Below are 22,858 nucleotides of genomic sequence, written 5' to 3' on the forward strand. Positions count from 1 at the left end.
ATCACAGTGTACATTTCAGATGGCTCTAAGGAAACCTTTTGTATAAAGGTAGCTGAAGATTCTGAATATGATTTTGAAAAAATAAGTCACTCATCTCTGAATCATAAACCTTAGTTTTAACTTCAATTGGTGAGAAGAATGAAAATAAACACAGTTTTCTTAAAAACATATTTCCTCCCCACTGTTGAATAGATACTGAACCCACAGGAGCAACTCTTCATATGGCTGTTACTTTGTCATGGATAACATCATCAATACAAAAATTGGATGCAAATTCCTCCACAGTAGCCAGGGAGACTGAAAGGTGTAAAGGTTGAATATTTTTCTGAAGGCTAGTGTTTGTAATACGAGTTTTACAACTTAATTGAAATTTCTGGGAATTCTCACATAAGTAGAATTATTTATCCTCTCAAAACATAGTTCTATGGATTTATGATGAATTCAACCTTTCCTCCATTTATCAACATTGCTGGTGGAGGGTCACCTGTCATGAGTTGGTTAGACAAATTACCAGGTAAATTATTATCTTCACATGTGACTGAAAAGTTGGTGAACAAATTATGGTTAGCAGACAGAATCATTTTGAATGTCAGAAAGATCTCCTATAGGGATGAATTGCTTTCCACTTGACCACAATTTTGCCCCAATGTCTTAAAAAGCAACTGGGATTTAGTTTTAATCAGGTAGGCAGGATGACAGACACAGAGACAACTACTCTTGAAAGAATCGTTTATTACTTTTGACCTAAAATAAACTTCCAGTCATTACTCCAGGCAAAGTGTGTTTATTTAGGATCAGCCAAGAGTTACCTACAAGACCTTCTAGAATTAATACCCAAAACAGATGTCCTTTTCATTATAGGGGACTGGAACACAAAAGTAGGAAGTCAAGAAACACCTGGAGTAACAGGCAAATTTGGCCTTGGAGTACAAAATGAAGCAGGGCAAAGGCTAATAGAGTTCTGACAAGAGAACGCACTGGTCATAGCAAACACCCTCTTCCAACAACACAAGAGAAGACTCTACACATGGACATCACCAGATGGTTGACACTGAAATCAGATTGATTACATTCTTTGCAGCCAAAGATGGAGAAGCTCTATACAGTCAACAAAAACAAGACTGAGAGCTGACTGTGGCTCAGATCATGAACTCCTTATTGCCAAATTCAGACTTAAATTGAAGAAAGTGGAGAAAACCACTAGACCATTCAGGTATGACCTAAATCAAATCACTTATGACTATACAGTGAAAGTGAGAAATAAACTTAAGGCACTAGATCTGATAGAATGCCTGAAGAACTATGGATGGAGGTTCATGACATTGTATACGAGACAGGAAACAAGACCATCCCCAAGAAAAAGAAATGCAAAAAAGCAAAATGGCTGTCTGAGGAGGCCTTACAAATAGCTGTGAAACGAAGGGAAGCAAAAAGCAAAGGAAAAAAGGAAAGATGTAAACATCTGAATGCAGAGTTCCAAAGAATAGCAAGAAGAGATAAGAAAGCCTTCCTCAGCAATCAATGCAGAGAAATAGAGGAAAACAATAGAGTGGGAAAGACTAGAGATTTCTTCCAGAAGATTAGAGATACCAAGGGAACATTTCATGCAAAGATGGGCTCGATAAAGGACAGAAATAGTATGGACCTAACAGAAGCAGAAGATATTAAGAAGAGGTGGCAAGAATACACAAAAGAACTGTACAAAAAACATCTTCACGACCAAGATAATCATGATGGTGTGATCACTGACCTAGAGCCAGACATCCTGGAATGTGAAGTCAAGTGGCCTTAGAAAGCATCACTACAAAAAAGCCAGGGGAGGTGATGGAATTCCAGTTGAGCTATTCCAAATTCTGAAAGATGATGCTGTGAAAATGCTGCACTCAATATGCCAGCAAATTTGGAAAATCCAGCAGTGGCCACAGGACTGGAAAAGGTCAGTTTTCATTCCAATCCAGAAGAAAGGCAATGCCAAAGAATGCTCAAACTACTGCACAATTGCACTCATCTCACATGCTAGTAAAGGAATGCTCAAAATTCTCCAAGCCAGGCTTCAGCAATATGTGAACCATGAACTTCCAGATGTTCAAGCTGGTTTTAGAAAAGGCAGAGGAACCAGAGATCAAATTGCCAACATCCGCTGGATCATGGAAAAAGAAAGAGAGTTCCAGAAAAACACCTATTTCTGCTTTATCGACTATGCCAAAGCCTTTGACTGTGTGGATCACAATAAACTGTGGAAAATTCTGAAAGAGATGGGCATACCAGACCACCTCACCTGCCTCTTGAGAAATCTGTATGCAGGTCAGGCAGCAACAGTTAGAACTGGACATGGAATGACAGACTGGTTCCAAATAGGAAAAGGAGTACGTCAACGCTGTATATTGTCACCCTGTTTATTTAACTTTTTTGCAGAGTACATCATGAGAAACGCTGGACTGTTTGCCGGGAGAAATATCAATAACTTCAGATATGCAGATGACACCACCCTTATGGCAGAAAGTGAAGAGGAACTAAAAAGCCTCTTGATGAAAGTGAAAGAGGAGAATGAAAAAGTTGGCTTAAAGCTCAACATTCAGAAAACGAAGATCCTGGCATCTGGCTCCATCACTTCATGGCAAATAGATGGGGAAACAGTGGAAACAGTGGCTGACTTTATTTTGGGGGGCTCCAAAATCACTGCAGATGGTGACTGCAGCCATGAAATTAAAAGACGCTTACTCCTTGGAAGGAAAGTTATGACCAACCTAGATAGCATATTGAAAAGCAGAGACATTACTTTGCCAGCAAAGGTCCATCTAGTCAAGGCTATGGTTTTTCCTGTGGTCATGTATGGATGTGAGAGTTGGACTGTGAAGAAAGCTGAGTGCCGAAGAATTGATGCTTTTGAACTGTGGTGTTGGAGAAGACTCTTGAGAGTCCCTTGGACTGCAAGGAGATCCAACCAGTCCGTTCTGAAGGAGATCAGCCCTGGGATTTCTTTGGAAGGAATGATGCTAACGCTGAAACTCCAGTACTTTGGCCACCTCATGCAAAGAGTTGACTCATTGGAAAAGATTCTGATGCTTTGAAGGATTGGGAGCAGGAGGAGAAGGGGACGACAGAGGATGAGACGGCTGGATGGCATCACTGACTCGATGGACGTGAGTCTGAGTGAACACCGGGAGTTGGTGATGGACAGGGAGGCCTGGCGTGCTGCGATTCATGGGATCGCAAGGAGTCGGACAAAACTGAGCGACTGAACTGAACTGAATTAATGAGTGATGTTGTTCATAGTATTCTCTTACTGTTTCTTGTATTCTGTGGTATTGCATGTAATTTCTCCTCTTTCATTTCTTATTTAGTTTATTTAGTCCTCTCTGTTTTCTTTTTGGTGATATTTGTCAAACACTTGGCCAGATATTTGTCATTTTTGTTTATACTTTCAAAAAACCAGCTTCTGATTTTATTTAATTTTTCCTGCTTTTTAAAAATCTCTATTTATTCCTTCTCTGATCTTTATTATTGCCTTCCTTCAGCTGATTAGGTTTCATTTGTTCCTCTTTTTCTACTTCCTTTAGGTAGTAGGTTAGGCTGTTTATTTTATATTTTTCAATTTTTTAAGGAAGGCCTGTATCTCTGTGGACTTCCCTGTTAGGAGTGCTTTTGCTGAATCCCATATATTTTGTATAGTTGTGTTTTCATTGTCATTTGTCTCTAGGTGTTTTTTAATTTCCTCTTTGATTCCAGCATTGGCCTATTGATTTTTCAGTAGTATGTCATTTAGTTTCCATGTGATCATTCATTAATTTTCAGGATGACTTTATTTCTTATTTTAAATTTTAAGATTGATCAATAAACATTTATAATTAATAAGTGAATTTGGTAAAGTTAATGCACACAAATTTGATAAACCAAAAATTTTATCTCCATATACTAGCCAACAAACTGGAAGATCATATAAAAATTATTATTTAGGTTACATCAAATAGGGATTTCCCTGGTGGTCCAATGGTAAAGAATCCACCTTGCACTGTAGGGGACATGGGTTTGATTCCTGGTTGGGGAACTAAGACCTCACATGCCATGGAGCAACTAAGCAAGAGAATGTCCCATGTGTGCTTGAAAAGAACTTGTATTCTTGCTTTTTTAATGCAATGTCCTGAAAATATCAATTAAACCTAATTGCCTGATTGTGTTATTTAGCATCTATGTTGCCTTATTGATTTCCTGTCTGAAGGAGCTGTCTATTGGTGTTAGTGGGGTGTAAAACTCTCCTACTATTATTGTATTCCTGTCAATTTCTCCTTTTATGTCTGTTAGTATTTAGGTGCCCCTATACTGGGTGTGTATAATGGCTTTCTTTTGAATTTTTTTTGAGTTCTCTTCTTTTTTGTTTTTGTGAATCATTGCATGTTTTTGACTTGTGGTTACCCTTGTTTTCAAGTATGTTGACCCATTATTACATCTACCTGTTTTAGATTGGTAGTATTCTGAAGGAGATCAGCCCTGGGATTTCTTTGGAAGGAATGAGGCCTGGCGTGCTGTGATTCATGGGGTCGCAAAGAGTCGGACACGACTGAGCAACTGAACTGAACTGAATATAAGCTCAAACACATTCTTAAAAAATTCTACAATTTCTTACTCCTCTCCTCATATTTTGTGCTTTTGGTGTATGATTTTACATCTTCATGTTTATCCTTTCCTTTTGCTGTTCACAGTAGTTATAATTGCTTTCACAAAAATTTTTTTGTTTATCCAGGGGTGGGGAAGTCTGGTGGGCTGCCACCTATGGGGTCACACAGAGTTAGACACGACTGAAGTGACTTAGCAGCAGTAGCAGCAGCACTGCTTTATTTAAATGATCTACAATCTTTTTTATTATTTGCTTTTCCTATTGCAATTCTCCCTTTCCTATAGATTCTTACTTCTTTTTATTTCTTTTAGAGAAGACTTTTCAATATTTCTTTTAGGGTAGGTTTAGTATTGATGAATTATTTTAGATTTCACTTGTCTGAGAAATTCTTTTATCTCCATCCATTCTAAATGGTAACCTTGCAGGCTAGAGTATCCCAAGTTGTAGATTTTTCCTTTTCAATTTTTGAATATATTACATCTCTATACACTCTTATGACCTGCAGACTTTCTGTAAAGAAATCATCTGATAATTATATGGGAGTTCCCTTGTAACTGACTCTTATTTTATTCTTGCTACTTCAGAATCCTCTCTTTACCTTTAAATTTACCATTTTAATTATGATATGTCTTCGTGTAGGTCTGTTTGGGTTCATAATGTATGGGACTCTCTGTGCCTCTGGTACTTGGATATCTGTATCTTTCTTAAGCTTGGGGAACTTTTCTCCAAATACATTTTTGATTCCCCCTTTCTCTTTCTTATCTTTATGCAATCTCTATTATGCAAAAAGAGAATAAATTATATCAGTAATAAAAAATTTCACATAGAAAATCTCAGGACAGTATGGTTTCACTGATGAATGCTACCAAACCTTTATTTTATTTATTTTTTAATATAAATTTATTTATTTTAATTGCAGGCTAATTACTTTACAATATTATATTGGTTTGGCCATACATCAACATGAATCCACCATGGGTGCACACGTGTTCCCCATCTTGAACCCCCCTCCCACCTCCCTTCCCCATACCATCCCTCTGGGTCATCCCTGTGCACCAGCCCCAAGCTTCCTGTATCCTGCATCAAACCTGGACTGGTGATTCATTTCTTATATGATATTATAAATGCATTAATGCCATTCTCCAAAATCATCCCCCCACTCCCTCTCCCACAGAGTCCAAGAGACTGTTCTATACATCTGTGTCTCTTTTGCTGTCTCTCATACAGGGCTGTCATTACCATCTTTCTAAATTCCATACATATGCATTAGTATACTGTATTGGTGTTTTTCTTTCTGGCTTACTTCACTCTGTATAATAGGCTCCAGTTTCATCCACCTCATTAGAACTGATTCAAATGTATTCTTTTTAATGGCTGAGTAATATTCCATTGTGTATATGCACCACAGCTTCCTTATCCATTCATCTGCTGATGGACATCTAGGTTGCTTTCATGTCCTGGCTATTATAAACAGTGCTGCGATGAACATTGGGGTACACCTGTCACTTTCAATTCTGGTTTACTTGGTGTGTATGCCCAGCAGTGGGATTGCTGGGTCATAAGGCAGTTCTATTTCCAGTTTTTTAAGGAATCTCCACACTGTTCTCCATAGTGGCTGTACTAGTTTGCATTCCCACCAACAATGTAAGAGAGTTCCCTTTTCTTCACACCCTCTCCAGCATTTATTGCTTGTAGACTTTTGGATAGCAGCCATTCTGACTGGCATGAAAAAATACCTCATTGTGGTTTTGATTTACATTTCTCAGATAATAATGATGTTGAGCATCTTTTCATGTGTTTGTTAGCCATCTGTATGTCTTCTTTGGAGAAATGTCTGTTTAGATCTTTGGCCCATTTTTTGATTGGGTGGTTTATTTTTCTGGAATTGAGCTACAGGTGTTGTTTGTATACTTTTGAGATTAATTCTTTGTCAGTTGCTTTGTTTGCTATTATTTTCTCCCATTCTGAAGGCTGGCTTTTCACCTTGCTTATAGTTATCTTTGTTGTGCAGAAGCTTTAAATTTTAATTAGGTCTCATTTGTTTATTTTTGCTTTTATTTCCAATATTCTGGGAGGTGGGTCATAGAAGATCCTGCTGTGATTTATGTTGGAGAGTGTTTTGCCTATGTCCTCCTCTAGGAGTTTTATAGTTTCTGGTCTTACATTTAGATCTTTATTCCATTTTGAGTTTATTTTTGTGTATGGTGTTAGAAAGTGTTCTAGTTTCATTCTTTTATAAGTGGTTGACCAGTTTTCCCAGCACCACTTGTTAAAGAGATTGTCTTTTCTCCATTGTATATTCTTGCCTCCTTTGTCAAAGATAAGGTGTCCATAGGTGCATGGATTTATCTCTGGGCTTTCTATTTTGTTCCATCGATCTATGTTTCTGTCTTTGTGCCAGTACCATACCATCTTGATGACTGTTGGTTTGTAGTATAGCATGAATTTAGGCAGGTTGATTCCTCCAGTTCCATTCTTCTTTCTCAAGATTGCTTTGGCTATTCGAGGTTTTTTGTATTTCCATGAAAATTGTGAAATTATTTCTTCTAGTTCTCTGAAAAATACCATTGGTATCTTGATAGGGATTGCATTGAATCTATAGATTGCTTTGGGTAGTATACTCATTTTCACTATATTGATTCCTCTGATCCATGAACACAGGGTATTTCTCCATCTATTTGTGTCCCTTTTGATTTCTTTCACCAATGTTTTATAGTTTTCTATATAAAGGTCTTTTGTTTCTTTAGGTAGTTATATTCCTAAGTATTTTACTCTTTTCGTTGCAATGGTGAATGGAACTGTTTCCTTAAGTTCTCTTTCTATTTTCTCATTATTAGTGTATAATGAGAATGCAAGGAATTTCTGTGTGTTGATTTTATATCCTGCCACTTTACTATATTCATAGGAATATAGGAATGCAAGGGATTTCTGTGTGTTGATTTTATATCCTGCCACTTTACTATAGTCATTGATTAGCTCTAGTAATTTTCTGGTGGAGTATTTAGGGTTTTCTATGTAGAGGGTCCTATCATCTGCAAACAGTGAGAGTTTTACTTCTTCTTTTCCAATTTGGATTCCTTTTATTTCTTTTTCTGCTCTGATTGCTGTGACCAAAACTTCCAAAACTATGTTGAATAGTAGTGGTGAAAGTGGGCACCCTTGTCTTATTCCTGACTTTAGGGGAAATGCTTTCAATTTTTCACCATTGAGGATAATGTTTGTTGTGGGTTTTTCACATATAGCTTTTATCATGTTGAGGTATGTTCCTTCTATTCCTGCTTTGTGGAGAGTTTTTATCATAAATGGATGTTGAATTTTATCAAAGGCTTTCTCTGCATCTATTGAGAAAATCATATGGCTTTTATTTTTCAATTTGTTAATGTTGTGTATTACATTGATTGATTTGCAGATATTGAAGAATCCTTGCATCTCTGGGATAAAGCCCACTTGGTCATGATGTATGATCTTTTTAATGTGTTGTTGGATTCTGATTGCTAGAATTTTGTTAAGGATTTTTGCATCTATGTTCATCAGTGGTATTGGCCTGTAGTTTTCTTTTTTTGTGGCATCTTTGTCAGGTTTTGGTATTAGGGTGATGGTGGCCTCATAGAGTGAGTTTGGAAATTTACCTTCCTCTGCAATTTTCTGGAAGAGTTTGAGTAGGATAGGTGTTAGCTCTTCTCTAAATTTTTGGTAGAATTCAGCTGTGAGGCTGTCTGGTCCTGGGCTTTTGTTTGCTGGAAATTTTCTGATTACAGTTTCAATATCTGTGCTTGTGTTGGGTCTGTTAAGATTTTCTATTTCTTCCTGGTTCAGTTTTGGAAAGTTGTACTTTTCTAAGAATTTGTCCATTTCTCCCAAGTTGTCCATTTTATTGGCATATAATTGCTGATAGTAGTCTCTTATGATCCTTTGTATTTTTGTGTTGTCTGTTGTGATCTCTCCATTTTCATTTCTAATTTTATTGATTTGTTTTTTTCTCCCTTTGTTTCTTGATGAGTCTGGCTAATGGTTTGTCAATTTTACTTATCCTCTCAAAGAACCAGCTTTTGGTTTTGTTGATTTTTGCTATGGTCTCTTTTGTTTCTTTTGCATTTATTTCTGCTTTAATTTTTAAGATTTCTTTCCTTCTACTAACCCTGGGGTTCTTCATTTCTTCCTTCTAGTTGCTATAGGTGTAGAGTTAGGTTCTTTATTTGACTTTTTTCTTGTTTCTTGTGGTATGCCTGTATTGCTATGAATCTACCTATTAGCACTGCTTTTACAGTGTCCTACAGGTTTTGGGTTGTTGTGTTTTCATTTTCATTCATTTCTATGCATATTTTGATTTCTTTTATGAGTTCTTCTGTGATTTGTTGGTTATTCAGCAGCGTGTTGTTCAGCCTCCATATGTTGGATTTTTTTTTTTTTTACTTTACAATATTGCATTGGTTTTGCCACACATCAACATGCATCTGCCATGGGTGTACACGTGTTCCCCATCCTGAACCCCCTCCCTCCTCCCTCCCCATACCATCCTTCTGGGTTATCCCCGTGCACCAGCCCCAAGCTTCCTGTATCCTGCATCGAACCTGGCGATTCATTTCTTATATGATATCATACATGTTTTAATGCCATTCTCCCAAATCATTCCCCCTCCCTCTCCCACAGAGTCCAAAAGACTGTTCTGTATATCTGTGTCTCTTTTGCTGTCTCGCATACATATGTTGGAATTTTTTATGGTTTTTCTTCTGTAAGTGAGATCTAATCTTACTGCATTGTGGTCAGAAAAGATGCTTGGAATGATTTCAAATTTTTTTAATTTACCAAGGCTAGATTTATGGCCCAAGATGTGATCTATCCTGGAGAAGGTTCCGTGTGCCCTTGAGAAAAAGGTGAAATTCATTGTTTTGGGGTGAAATGTCCTATAGATATCACTTAGGTCTAACTGGTCTATTGTATCATTTAAAGTTTGTGTTTCCTTGTTAATTTTCTGCTTAGTTGATCTATCCATAGGTATGAGTGGGGTATTAAAGTCTCCCACTATTATTGTGTTATTGCTAATTTCTCCTTTCATACTTGTTAGCATTTGTCTTATATATTGTGGTGCTCCTATGTTGGGTGCATATATATTTATAATTGTTATATCTTCTTCTTGGATTGAGCCTTTGATCATTATATAGTGACCATCTTTGTCTCTTTTCACAGCCTTTGTTTTAAAGTCTATTTTATCTGATATGAGTATTGCTACTCCTGCTTTCTTTTGGTCTCTATTTGCATGGAATACCTTTTTCCAGCCCTTCACTTTCAGTCTGTATGTGTCCCTTGTTTTAAGGTAGGTCTCTTGTAGACAACATATATAGGTGTCTTGTTTTTGTATCCATTCAGCCAGTCTTTGTCTTTTGGTTGAGGCATTCAACCCATTTCCATTTAAGATAATTATTGATAAGTATGATCCCATTGCCATTTACTTTATTGTTTTGGATTCAAGTTTATACACCCTTTTTGTGTTTCCTGTCTAGAGTAGATTCTTTAGCATTTGTTGGAGAGCTGGTTTGGTGGTGCTGAATTCTCTCAGCTTTTGCTTGTCTGTAAAGCTTTTTATTTCTCCTTCATATTTGAATGAGATCCTCTCTGGGTAGAGTAATCTGGGCTGTAGGTTATTTTTTTTTTCATCACTTTAAGTATGTCCTGCCATTCCCTCCTGGCCTGAAGAGTTTCTATTGAAAAATCAGCTGTTATCCTTATGGGAATCCCCTTGTGTGTTATTTGTTGTTTTTCCTTTGCTGCTTTTAATATTTGTTCTTTGTGTTTGATCTTTGTTAATTTGATTAATATGTGTCTTGGGGTGTTTTGCCTTGGGTTTATCCTGTTTTGGACTTTCTGGGTTTCTTGGACTTGGGCGATTATTTCCTTCTCCATTTTAGGGAAGTTTTCAACTATTATCTCCTCAAGTATTTTCTCATGGTCTTTCTTTTTGTCTTCTTCTTCTGGGACTCCTATGGTTCGAATGTTGGGGTGTTTAACATTGTCCCAGAGGTTTCTGAGATTGTCCTCATTTCTTTTAATTCTTTTTTCTTTTTTCCTCTCTGATTCATTTATTTCTACCATTCTATCTTCTACCTCACTAATCCTATCTTCTGTCTCCATTATTCTCCTTCTATAAAACCTTTAAAATTAGAATTAATATCAATCTTTCAAGCGTGATGCATCAGAAGAGGATGAGGATAACAGTAAAAGAATTAAAGAGCGTATGAGAGCACATTCTTCTGGTGAAAGTGGTGATGAATCAGATGAATTTTTGCAATCCAGGAAAGGACAGAAAAAAAAAAAAAAGAAAAACAAGCCAGGTCCTACTGTCGAGAGTGGAAATGAAGATGACGACTCGTCCTTCAAAATTAAGACAGTGGCTCAAAAGAAGGCAGAGAAGAAAGAGCGTGAGAGAAAAAAACGGGATGAAGAAAAGGCAAAACTTCGGAAGCTGAAAGAAAAAGAAGAGCTGGAGTCTGGTAAAAAGGATCAGGGTAAACCAAAAGAATCTCAGCGGAAACCTGAGGAGGAAGCTCTGAAATCCAAAGTGACACTTGACTCTGGGGCAGCTCCTGCCTCTGAAGAGAAAGGAGAGGGTCCCACAGGCGCAGAAGATGACAATGAAGGAGACAAAAAGAAAAAAGATAAGAAGAAAAAGAAAGGAGAAAAGGAAGAAAAGAAGAAAGGACCTAGCAAAGCCACAGTTAAGGCTATGCAGAAGCTCTGGCTAAGCTTAAAGAAGAGGAGGAAAGACAGAAGAGAGAGGAGGAAGAACGGATAAAACGGCTTGAAGAGTTAGAAGCCAAGCGTAAAGAAGAGGAAAGATTGGAACAAGAAAAAAGAGAAAGGAAAAAGCAAAAAGAAAAGAAAAGGAAAGAACGCTTGAAAAAAGAGGGGAAACTTTTAACTAAATCCCAGAGAGAAGCCAGAGCCAGAGGCGAAGCTACCCTTAAACTTCTACAAGCTCAGGGTGTTGAAGTGCCATCAAAAGACTCTTTGCCAAAGAAGAGGCCAATTTATGAAGATAAAAAGAAGAAAAAACCACCGCAGCAGATGGAAAATAAAGTTTCTGAACCAGTGGAATTAAGTGCTGCTGCAGAAGTTGTGGAGCAAGGACTACCTGAAAAAGAAGAGACACCGCCTCCTGTTGAACCAGAAGAGGAAGAAGAAACCGAGGATGCTGGGTTGGATGACTGGGAAGCTATGGCTAGCGATGAGGAGAGAGAGACAGAAGAAAACACGGTGCATATAGAAGTAAAAGAAAACCCTGAAGAGGAGGAGGAGGAGGAGGAAGAAGAGAGTGAAGACGAAGAGGAGGAAGAAGGAGACAGTGAAGGCAGTGAAGGTGAAGATGATGATGAAAAGGTGTCAGATGAGAAGGACGCTCGGAAAACATTGGATAAAAAGCCAAGCAAAGACGTGAGCTCAGAATCTGAGGATGACTCTGACGACGATCGAACTAAAGAAGAACGGGCTTATGACAAAGCAAAACGGAGGATTGAGAAACGGTGACTTGAACACAGTAAAAATGTAAATACAGAGAAGCTAAGAGCTCCTGTTATTTGTGTACTTGGACATGTGGATACAGGGAAGACAAAAATTCTAGATAAGCTCCGTCACACACATGTACAAGATGGTGAAGCAGGTGGTATCACACAGCAAATTGGTGCCACCAATGTCCCTCCTGAAGCTATTAATGAACAAACTAAGATGATTAAAAATTTTGATCGAGAGAACGTACGGATTCCAGGAATGCTGATTATTGACACTCTGGGGCATGAGTCTTTCAGTAATCTGAGAAACAGAGGAAGCTCTCTTTGTGACATTGCCATTTTAGTTGTTGATATTATGCATGGTTTGGAGCCCCAGACAATTGAATCTATCAACCTTTTGAAATCTAAAAAATGTCCCTTCATTGTTGCCCTCAATAAGATTGATAGGTTGTATGATTGGAAAAAGAGCCCTGACTCTGACGTGGCCGCTACTCTGAAGAAGCAGAAGAAGAACACCAGAGATGAATTTGAGGAGCGGGCCAAGGCGATCATTGTGGAATTTGCACAGCAGGGGCTGAATGCAGCTTTGTTCTATGAGAATAAGGATCCCCGCACTTTTGTGTCCTTGGTACCTACCTCTGCACACACTGGCGATGGCATGGGAAGTCTGATCTGCCTTCTTGTTGAGTTGACTCAGACCATGTTGAGTAAGAGGCTTGCCCAGTGTGAGGAGCTGAGAGCCCAGGTGATGGAGGTTAAGGCTCTCCCGGGAATGGGCACGACTATTGATGTAATACTGATCAACGGGCGTCTGAAGGAAGGAGACACGATTATTGTTCCCGGAGTAGAAGGGCCTATCGTCACGCAGATCCGAGGCCTCCTGTTACCTCCCCCTATGAAGGAGTTAAGAGTGAAGAACCAATATGAGAAGCATAAAGAGGTAGAAGCAGCTCAGGGGGTAAAGATTCTTGGAAAGGACCTGGAAAAAACATTGGCTGGTTTATCCCTCCTCGTAGCTTATAAAGAAGATGAAGTCCCAGTTCTTAAAGATGAGCTGATCCACGAGTTAAAGCAGACACTGAACGCTATCAAATTAGAAGAGAAAGGCGTCTATGTCCAGGCCTCGACCCTGGGATCTCTGGAAGCTCTCCTTGAATTTCTGAAGACATCAGAAGTGCCCTACGCAGGGATCAACATTGGGCCCGTCCACAAAAAAGACGTCATGAAGGCTTCGGTGATGCTGGAACACGACCCTCAGTATGCAGTGATTTTGGCCTTCGATGTGAGAATTGAACGGGATGCCCAAGAAATGGCTGATAGTTTAGGAGTTAGAATTTTTAGTGCAGAAATTATTTATCATTTATTTGATGCCTTTACAAAATACAGACAAGACTACAAGAAACAGAAACAAGAAGAATTTAAGCACATAGCAGTATTCCCCTGCAAGATAAAGATCCTCCCTCAGTTTATCTTCAATTCTCGGGATCCGATAGTGATGGGCGTGACTGTGGAAGCAGGGCAGGTGAAGCAGGGGACACCCATGTGCGTGCCCAGCAAAAATTTTGTTGACATTGGAATAGTAACAAGTATTGAAGTAAACCATAAACAAGTGGATGTTGCGAAAAAAGGACAAGAAGTCTGTGTCAAAATAGAACCCATCCCAGGTGAATCTCCCAAAATGTATGGACGCCATTTTGAAGCTACAGACATTCTCGTCAGTAAGATCAGCCGGCAGTCCATCGATGCTCTCAAAGACTGGTTCAGAGACGAGATGCAGAAGAGTGACTGGCAGCTTATTGTGGAGCTGAAGAAAGTGTTTGAAATCATCTAATTTTTCCACCGGGGGCAGAAATTGGAGTCAATGCAATATTATGTGGTAATATCACCAAGAAAAACAAGGAATGGACCTGTCTGAACACTGATTGACCTTAAGTATAGAAGGAAAAAACTAGGTGTATAAAATGTTTTCCATGAGAAACCAAGAAACTACACTGGTTTGACAGTGGTCGATACACGTCCCCACAGCTCCGACGTGCCTGTTCACTCGCCCATGCCCTCCCCTACTGGCTGCTGTTTTAAAGTTTGCCCTTCCTTCCCCAAATTTGGATTTTTATTACAGATCTAAAGCTCTTTCAATTTTATACTGATTAAATCAGTACTACAGTATTTGATTAAAAAAAAATATATCAATCTTTCTCAAACTCTTCCAAAAGAATAGAAGAGGGAGTACATCCTTATATGTTTTGTGAGATTGTGATTACCTTTATTAAAAATATAGGAAAGAACATTTTTTTTAAAAAAAAGAAAGAAAATTATAGAATATATATGTACATCATGTATAGATGGAGAAACTCTCAGAAAAATGCTATTCACTCTAATCCAGAAACATATTAAAAGAAATATAACCATTTCAAAGTGAAGGTTATTAAGAATGCAAGGGTGTTTCCACATATAAAAATAAGACTATGTTTGACACTACAGTAATAGAATGAAGGCATGAAAAATGTTATCACACTAAATAACACAGAAAAAGCAACTGATGGTATTCAACACCTTTTCATAATAAAAGTATTTAGCAATATAGGAATAGAAATGACTTTCCTTATGCTGATTAAGCACTTCATAAAAAACCCACAGATAATATCATACTAAATGGTGAAAGACTAAATACCTAACCTTAGGACTAGGATCAAGAAAAGGTTGTTCATTTTCACCCCATCTGCTTAACATTGTAATAAATTTCTAGACAGATTAATTAAGCACAAAAAATAAACAAATGGTATATACTTTTAAAAGGAAGAAGTAAAACTATCTCTAGTCACAGATGACATGATTTTATATGTAAAATGCCCTAAAGAATTTACCAAAAAGTCTACTAAAGCTAAGAAAAAAATCAGCAAAGTTGCAAGATGCAAAACCGACACAAAAAACAATCTGGTGCCTTTTGATGTACTAGCAATCAACAACCCAAAAATTATATTACTAAAGCAATTCTATTTAAAGTAACATTTAAAATAATAGCATGCTTAGGAAAAAGTTTAACTAAGGAAGTATAAGACACAAACACTGAAAATTCAAAGGGCCCTAAATAAATGAAAAGATATTCCATATTCATGAATTGAAATACATTATTTTCTAGATTATAATACTGCTTAATAAAATCTATGAAGTCTGCAGATTCAGTGCAGTTACTAGAAAATACCAACAGCAATTTTGCAGATATGAAAAACACCAACTCTAAAATTTATGTGTGAATATGAGGGGCCCTGAATAGTCAAAACAATCTTGAAAAGGAAGGACAACTTTGGAGGACTCAAACATCTTGAGTTTACTTACACAAAGTTACATCCATAAAAAGTGTCATTATAGTATAAGGATAGCCATATAGATCAATGAAATTGGATTGAGGGTCAACAAAAAAATATGTCAATTGGCTTTTGAAAGATATGTCATAATCATTCAATGTGTTCAATAGTCATTCAACGTGTTCAATATGTTCAACAATATCCAATTGTTCCAAATGGTATTGGAACAATTGGATATCCACATACAATCCAATAAAGCTGAACCCTTATCTCATAGCATATGCAAATTTTTAGTGGTTTAAAAGACTGAAATAACAGAACTAAAACTTAAAACTCTTGGAAGAAACATGAGGACAAATGTTCATGACCTTGGATTTGACAATGGTTTATGTGATATGACACTAAAATTATGAGCAATAAAAGGTAAGAATAAATAAATGAACTTCATGAAAGTAAACTTATGTGCCAGAGGTCATTCTCAAGACAGTTAAATGACAACCTACAGGATGGGAAAAGATATTTGTTAATTATGTATCTGATAAATGTCTAATATCCAGATCACATCAAAAACTCTCACAATTCAAAAGCAATACAAAAAACTATCCAATTTTTAAAATGTACAAAGTTTTTCTGCACATTTTAAAAGCAAAGTGTTTGAACACAAAGATAAACTTCTAAACTTCTAAACTATACACTTCTAAATAGCCAAGAAGCCACTGAAGAAATAAAAGAGGAAATCAAAAGATATCTAGAAAGTGGGAATGAAAAGAATACAGATTGGAAAAGAAGTAAAACTCTCACTGCAGATGACATGATACTATATACATAGAAAACCTTTAAAATGCAACCAAAAAACTACTAATCAATGAATTTAGTAAATTCACAGGATATAGAATTAATACACAGAAATCCCTTGCATTCCAATACTGCAGCCTACCAGGCTCCTCTGTCCATGGGATTTTCCAGGCAAGAGTACTGGAGTGGGGTGCCATTGCCTTCTCCGGCATTCCAATACACTAACAAGGAAAAATCAGAAAGACAAACGAATGAAACAGTCCCATTCATCATTGCAACAAAAGAATACAATATCTGCTGGATTTCAGGCACCATGTTCCATTTTGGGAGTCCTCATTCACATTTGGAGGCCCAAAATCACTGAGGGCTGACATTTCTTGCCCATTGTTATGGCAGAAAATATTTCATTTCACACTACCCAAAACAATCTACAGATTCAATGCAATCCCTATTAAATTACCAATGGCAATTTTCACAGAACTAGAATAAAAAGTTGCACAATTTGTATGGAAACACAAAAGACCCCCAAAAGCCAAAGCAACATTGAGAAAGAGAAGCAGAGTTGACGGAACAAACCTCCCTTATTTCAGACTATATCCAAACCTACAGTCATCAAGACAGTATGGTACTGGCACAAAAACATAAATATAGGCCAATAGAACATGATAGAGAGCCCTGAGATAAATCCACGCACATATGGGCACCTTATCTTTGACAAAGGAGGCAATAATATACAGTGGGGAAAAGATAGCCTCTTCAATAAGTGGTGCTAGAAAAACTGGACAGCTATGTGAAAAAGAATGAAATTAGGACATTTCCTAACACCATACACAAAAATAAACTCAAGATGGATTAGAAACTTAAATGTTAGGTCCAGAAACTATAAAGCTCTTAGAGGAAAACACAGGCAGAACACTCTTTGACATAAATAGCAGTAAGATTTTCTCTCACCCACCTCTTAGAGGAATGGAAACAAAAACAAAAATAAAGAGATAGGACCGAATAAAACTCACAAGATTTTGCCCAGCAAAGGAAACTGTAAACAAGATGAAAAGACAACCCTCAGAATGGGAGAAAATAAATGTAAACAAAGCAACTGCAAAAGGGTTAAACTCCAAAATATATAAGCAGCTCATACAGCTCAGTATCAGAAAAACAAACAACTCAATAAAAAAAAAAAAAAATTGGCAGAATACCTAAACAGACATTTCTCCAAAGAAGAAATACAAGTGGCCAATAAACATGAAGAGACAACATTGCTCATTATTAGAGAAATGCAAATCAAAACTACAGTGAGGTGCCACCTCACACCAACCAAAACAGCCATCATCAAAATATCTAGAAATAATAAATGCTGGAGAGAATGTGGAGAAAAGAGAACCCTCTTGCACTGTTGGTGGGAATTTAAACTGATATAGCCATTATGGAGAACAGTATGGAGACTTCTTTTAAAACTAGGAATAAATCTACAGCATGATCCAGCAACTCCACTACTGGGCATATATATACCCTGCTGTTGTTCAGTCATTCGGTCATGTCTAACTCATGGCAACTCCATGGACTGCAGTACTTCAGGCTTCCCTGTTCCTCACTGTCTCCCAGAGTTTGGTCAAATTTATGTCCATTGACTCGGTGATGCCATTCAACCATCTCATCCTCTGTTGTCCCCTTCTCCCGACTTCAAGCTTTCCCAGCATCAGGGTCTTTTCAAATGAGTCAGTTCTTCGCAACAGGTGGCCAAAGTATTGGAATTTGACCTTCAGCAATCATTCAGGATTGATTCCCTTTAGGATTGACAGGTTTGATCTCCTTGTAGTCCAAGGGACTCTCAAGAGTCTTCTCCAGCACCACATTTCAAAAGCATCAATTCTTTGGTGCTCAGCCCTCTTTATTGTCCGACTCTCACATCCATACATGACTACTGGAAAAACCATAGCTTTGACTAGACAGACCTTTGTTGGCACAGTGATGTCTCTGCTTTTCAATATGCTGTCTAGGTTTGTCATAGCTTTTCTTCCAAGGAGCAAGTATCTTTTAATTTCATGGCTGCATTAACCATCTGCAATGATTTTGAATCCCAAGAAGATAAAGTGCCTCACTGTTTCCATTGCTTCCCTATTTATTTGCCAGGAAGTGATGAGACCAGATGCCATGATCTTAGTTTTCTGAATGTTGAGTTTGAAGCCAGCTTTTTCACTCTCACCTTCATCAAGAGGGTGATCGCTTCTGCCATTAGGGTGGTGTCACCTGCATATCTGACTCATATTTATATACCCAAAAGAACTGAAAACAGGTTTTCAAATAAAAGCTTGTAGAGAAATGTTGATAGCAGCACTATTCACAGTAACCAAAAAGTGAACACAGCTCAAATGTCCATCAACTGTTGAACAGAGAGAGACATAATGTGGGATAGACATACAAGGTAATATTAGTCAGCCATTGAAAAGAGTTAAGTATTGATACATGGTATAACTTGTATGAAACTTGAAACTACTATGCTAATTGAAAGAAACTAGATACAAAAGCCACATATGTTTGTATTTATGTAAAATATATAGAATTGGCAATTCATAAAGACAAAAAGCAGATTAGTGGTTTCCAGGGACTGGGTGAAGAGGTAAATGAGGAGTAACTGTTAATGAATACAGAGTTTCTTTTTGCCATAACAAAAAGTTTTGCAACTAGATATTGGTGATAGTTGTACAACACTGTGCATGTATTTAGTACCACTGAATTGTATACTTTAAAATGTTTAAAATTAGTAAATTTTATATTGCATATATATTGCACAATAAGAAGACATTATCTTATTGTTTCTTTTTTTTTTTTCCCCACAAATCAGATCTCACTGGATTGAAAGCAATGTGTTGGCAGAGCTGCCATCCTTTCTGGGGAACTGTAAGAGATAATCACTTTCTTTCCATCTCCAGCTTATAGAGGCATCCAGCACTTCTTAGTTTATGACTACAAGCATCATGAAAGTCTGTACCATAAGATTATTTTAACCCTTCTTTTGGTGTCACATGTTTTCCTCTGGATTTTTTATTCTGACTCTCTCTCCACACTTATATACCCTTGTGATTACATGTAGGACACACATAAAATTCAGGATAATCTCCCTATTTTAAGGTCACCCAGTTGGCAACTTTCAGTCAGTCTACAACTTCAATTTCCTTTTGCCATGTATTCTAACAACTTTAGATGGCCATTATTCTGCTTACCACACCCAGCAATTCCACTCCTAGGCATATCCCAGAGAATTTAAAACATATTTCCAGGTTAAAAAACTTGCATGCAAATATTCATAGCAGTGTTATTCATAATCACCAAAATGAAAACAAATTAACTGTCCACCAACTGATTAGTGGATAAGCAAAATATGGTATATTCATACAATATAAATTACTCAGCCACAGAACAGAATGAAGTACTGATGTATGCACAACATTGGTGAATATTGAATATATTATGCCAAGTGAAAGAAGCCAGATGCAAAATATCACATAATATATTATTCTATTTATATGAAATGTCTAAAATAGGAAATCAATGTACACAGGAATTAGATTAGTTATTTCTGGAAGGAAATTTCTAATGGAAAAGGAAAAATAGGGAATAATTGCTAATGGCATGGAGTTTCTTTTTAGAAAGATTAAAATGTTCTAGAATTAGATAGGGTTAGTGATTACACAACTCTGAATATGCTCAAAATTACTAAATTATATACATGAAAATGATAAGTTTATAGCATATGAATTGTATCTTTATAAAAATGAATCATTTTAAAAATTATTATATTTATTTTATGTTGAAATGATAACATTTTGGCTATATTCAGTTAAATAAAATATAAAATTAAAATTAAAAAGAACAATTACATCAGCATCATAGCAGTATGAAATGCTCTCTTTGTGTCTTACTTGCAATCTGAAACTAATTTCATAACTCAGTGAAGATATCTCTATCCAGTGCACCAGGATTCCAGAGAGTTCTACATATCCATACATCTAAAGGAGGGTGGACTGGAACACATAGAGGAGGTAGAACAAGGGGAACAACAGAGGTGATGGCTATGGCCTCAGTTCCCCTGTTGTTGTGACTGAGCCACAGCCCTAAAGAACCTGGTAGGAGCAGAAGAGGTGCCCCAGACAACTCCAGCCTCCTGGTCATAGATGTACCCACAGCCACAGGGAACCAGGCAACAGCAGCAGGAAGGCTTGTGACCTAATCCTTCTAGCTTCATATTTGCATGTGACTCTGGCTATCCCTTCCACAGTTGTGGAGCACATAAACTCGACTACCTTGGACTCAGCAGAGGTATTCATGACCTCAGCTCCCCACTAAACTTCTCTCTTACCCCACAGCAGTGGAGTCAGTGACCCAGGTGACACTAGATGTGTTGAAAGACACACCTCCCTAGGCAATGACACCAGTGACAGCAGCAACATTGATAGTAGCAAGGAACCAATGACCTGGGAGGCATAAAGAGTGATGAAAAGAGCACCAAACAACAACTCTGGCAGAGGCAGTGGTGCCAGTCCTCAAAAATACCCGGAGGCAGCTCAGGTAAAGAAATTAAAAACTTGTGCTACATTGCCATCTACTGAAAAATAAAAAGAAAGGCCTGTGATTGATAATCTTGAATTGCTAGAATCAAGTAAAACAGTTTTACCTACAGAAGAAAAGTGTTTGTTGCTTCAAAGATATCAACAGAGAAAAAAACTCATCAAGGACCACAAAAAAACATGGTAACATGGTATCATGAAAAGAAAATGACAATTCTTCATAAACCAAATATACAGTCACAGAATATTGCAATCTAACTGATACAGAATACAAAATAGTATCATGAAGAAATTCAAGGAGATACAAGGAAATGCAGAAAGACAGTTCAAGAAGCTCAGAAATAAAATTAGTAACCAAAAGGGACATTTTACCAAAGAGATTGGAATTCCAAAAGAGAACCAAACATAAATTCTTCCAGAGCTGAGGAACTCAAAAATGAGACAAAATAAGCATTAGAAATCATTGGAAATAGAACAGATCATAAGGAAGCAATTGTAAGCTTGTAGATAAAAATCTAGAAAAGATACAGTAGAACAGGGGAGAGAAGAAAGATCTAAAAGATATTAATAAATTCTATAAGAATTATCTCACTGCATTAGGAAGGGTAATATAAGGATAATGAATTTCCCAGAAAGAGAAGGGGGTAAAAAGAGAGGAGAAAGTTTGTTTTGAGAAATAACAGCTGAGAACTTCTGAAACTCAGGGAAGAAACTGAATGTGCAAGTTAATGAAGCTAAGGAGAATGCTGGGTTATCTCAATACAAAAAGACTTTCTTCAAGAAACACTATATTAAAATTATCCAAAGTCAATGACAAAGACATAATTTTTTTTCTATTTTATTATTTTTTGCTTTTCAATTTTTACAGTGTTGTTTTGGTTTCTGCCATACAACAACACGAATCAGTCATACTTATATACATACATCCTCCATCTTGAGCCTTCCTGCTTTCTCCCCATCCCTTCCCTCTAAGTCATCACAGAGCACCAGACTGGGCTCCCTGTGTTATACAGCAATTTCTCCCCAACTATCCACTTTACACATGATAGTGTATATATATTGATGCTACTTTCTCCATTCATCCTACTCACTCTCTCCCCTACTGTATCCACAAGTCCATTCTCTACATCTGCATCTCCATCCTTTCCCTGCAAATAGATTCATCAGTCCTATTTTTCCAGATTTCATATATGCATTTATATACTATATTTTTTTCTTGTTATGACTTACTTCACTCCGTATAACACATTCTAGGCTCATCCACCTCACTAGAACTGACTCAAATTAATTCTTTTTTATGGCTGAGTAATATTCCATTGTATATTTGTGGAAATGTGACCTGATACAGCTATTATTTAGAACAGTATGGAGATTCCTTTAAAAAACTAGGAATAAATATACCATATGACCTTGCAACACCACCACTGGACATATACCCTGAGAAACCCATAAATGAAAAAGACACATGTACCTCAATGTTCATTGCAGCACTATTTACAATAGCCAGGACATGGAAGCAACCTAGGTGTCCAACAACAGATGAATGGACAAAGATATAATTTTAAAGACAGGGGGGAAAGGATGGTAACCTACAAAAGAACCCAATTAGGCTCTTAGCTGACTTCTCAGCAGAAACTGTACAGTCCAGGAGGATGTGGAATGATATTCTCAAAATGAAGTGAAGTGAAGTAAAGTTGCTCAGTCGTGTCTGATTCTTTGCGACCCCATGGACTGTACCTTACAAGGCTCCTCTGTCCATGGAATTTTCCAGGCAAGAGTACTGGAGTGTGTTGCCATTTCTTTCTCCAGGGGTTCTTCCTGACCCAGGGATTGAACCTGGGTCTCCCACATTGCAGACAGACACTTTACCATCTGAGCCACCAGGAAAGCCTAAAACACTGAAAGGCAAAAATCTTTCACCCTAGAATACTCTATTTAGCAAAGTTGTCCTTCAAATGCAAAGGAGAAATAAATGTTTTCATAGATAAACAAAAGCTAAAAGAATTTTGTTTTCTGTCAAACATCAACATGAATCAGCCATAGGTGTACATATGTTCCCACCCCCTTGAACCTCCC

At 37.3% G+C, this 22,858-nt stretch overlaps 1 protein-coding gene across 1 annotated transcript in view; it reads left to right on the forward strand.

The window, feature by feature from the left end:
- LOC133242606 (eukaryotic translation initiation factor 5B-like) overlaps positions 1–14,023 on the forward strand; it is a 106,365-nt gene extending 92,342 nt beyond the window's left edge. The window contains 2 exon segments of the mRNA XM_061408779.1: positions 10,797–11,337; positions 11,340–14,023. Coding sequence (XP_061264763.1) covers positions 10,797–11,337; positions 11,340–13,948 — 3,150 coding nt within the window. The 3' untranslated portion in view covers positions 13,949–14,023.
- The last annotated feature ends 8,835 nt before the right edge of the window (positions 14,024–22,858 follow it).

The sequence above is a fragment of the Bos javanicus genome, chromosome X, assembly GCF_032452875.1.
Source record: "Bos javanicus breed banteng chromosome X, ARS-OSU_banteng_1.0, whole genome shotgun sequence".
NCBI lineage: Eukaryota > Metazoa > Chordata > Mammalia > Artiodactyla > Bovidae > Bos > Bos javanicus.